General features: G+C 63.7%; 1 protein-coding gene across 1 annotated transcript in view; it reads right to left on the reverse strand.

Moving 5' to 3' along the window:
* CHLNCDRAFT_56589 (hypothetical protein) overlaps positions 1-1,718 on the reverse strand; it is a gene marked incomplete at its 3' end in the record, with an annotated part of 9,268 nt that overhangs the window by 1,232 nt on the left and 6,318 nt on the right. Inside the window, exon 19 of the mRNA XM_005852173.1 lies at positions 611-723. Coding sequence (XP_005852235.1) covers positions 611-723 — 113 coding nt within the window. The remainder of the gene's footprint in view (positions 1-610; positions 724-1,718) is intronic.

Consider the following 1,718-nt stretch of genomic DNA (forward strand, 5'->3'; position numbering starts at 1 on the left):
GGAGCATGAGCAATGAGCAGTGAGCAGCCCCTCCCTAAACAAAGTGAAGCGCAGGACGGGGTCCGGTGGATGGGAGGCAAGGAAACGCGGGGGGTTGCCACGTGCGCTACCGCCGCCGCCGCAGGCAGCACCCCTGCGACGGCGGCGGCAGCAAGCCGTGGACCGAAACTCCGTGCCGCCGAGTCCCGTGGCTGTGGCCGTGGGCTTCTGGCAGGAAACTACGGCCGCAGCTCGGCAGCACGGGGGCGTCGCAGCGTGCCGCCGCCGCCGCCGCGCTGCCCCCCGGGCACGGCGGCGGCGGCAGCAAGCTTGGGCCCAAACGCCGTGCCGCCGAGTCCCGTGGCTGCGACCGTAGACCGTGGGCCGGAAACTGCGGCCGCAGCTCGGCGGCACGTGGTTCTGGTCAAATCGCCAAGCGTGCAGCAGCGCCGAACCACGCTTCCCGGCCTCGGCGCATGCCTTCAGGGGCCCCCTATCGCTGGGCACACCCCTCCAACACCGAACATGCGCCCGGGGGGGAGGGCGGCCCGGGCTGCCCAGGCCAAAGTGGGCCGCCCTCGAGCAAGAGGCGGCCGGGCTGTGTGCTGAATGAATGAATGAATGAATGAACCTTCTGGTTGGTGATATAGTCGTACAGGAAGCGCTTGATGTACTGGTTCAACTGCTTTTTGCTGGCCTTGGCAAAGCCGGTGGGGCACGGGAGGGGCTGCAGCTGCTTCCAATCTTTGGTAAGCGTCGTGCCGGGGTATACCTTGTCCACCTGCGCATGGCTCCGAAAACAAGAACGGGGTGGGTCCAGCACGGCTGGCTTGGAGCACACACAGCATGCATGACGTAGCATGACGTTGCATCGTCCATGCTGGGTTCCCCGACCGCTGCCCCAACGATGAGCAGCAGCAGCTCCAACACAGCCCTTGCCGACCATCTGGGCACCTTGACAAACGACGGGTTGCCGGCAGGGTTGGTCTTCACCGACATGAAGCCCAGAACCTTCTCGTTGTTGTCGCACGGCATCCTGGAGGGCGGGCATGTGGCGGGCATGCTTGTTGCTCTACTGCTTCATACCTCCCTGTCCAAACAACAAAGTCTGCGCAGCAAGCTTGTTCTTGCTGAAACCAGACTGTAAGCCCACACAGGCAAGCAAGCAAGTGGCGGCGGATGCACAACATGGTGGGCCTGGCAGCCGAGATGCATGCTGCCGAGGTGCATGCCACAGGGAGCGCTTACTTGCTTGCTTGTGTGGGCTTAAAGTCTGGTAAAGCAAGAACTAGCTTGCAACATAGACTCCCCGCCGAAACGGGACGGGAACCGGGCGAAAGCAGAGAAAGCAATAAAACAGGGGTGGAGCAAGGCGACATGCAACGCAAGCAGCTGACAGGGCACGCATCGAAACGTGTGTATGACTGGCAAAGTGGCATGGCGCATTGGGGAGAAACGCAACGGTACGGGAGCATGGGCTGGCCAAACGGCAGTGCGGAACGCTAGGTCACTAGAAAAGCAGGGAAAGGCGCACTATGTATGCAATGAGGGCAGCCCCGGCTCGGGGCCGTTGAGAAAGCAGTGGGCGGGAGGGGGCGAGGCCCCGGTGTGGGTGGGCCCCATCGAGGGGGGATGGGGCGCGCAAGCGGCCAGATGGGGCGGGGCGCGGGCGGCAGTGGAGTCCTGCGGCTGGGTGGGATATAGGGCAATGAGCGTTGAGCAGTGTGCGATGAGCAATG

This window comes from Chlorella variabilis (assembly GCF_000147415.1).
Source record: "Chlorella variabilis unplaced genomic scaffold CHLNCscaffold_1, whole genome shotgun sequence".
NCBI lineage: Eukaryota > Viridiplantae > Chlorophyta > Trebouxiophyceae > Chlorellales > Chlorellaceae > Chlorella > Chlorella variabilis.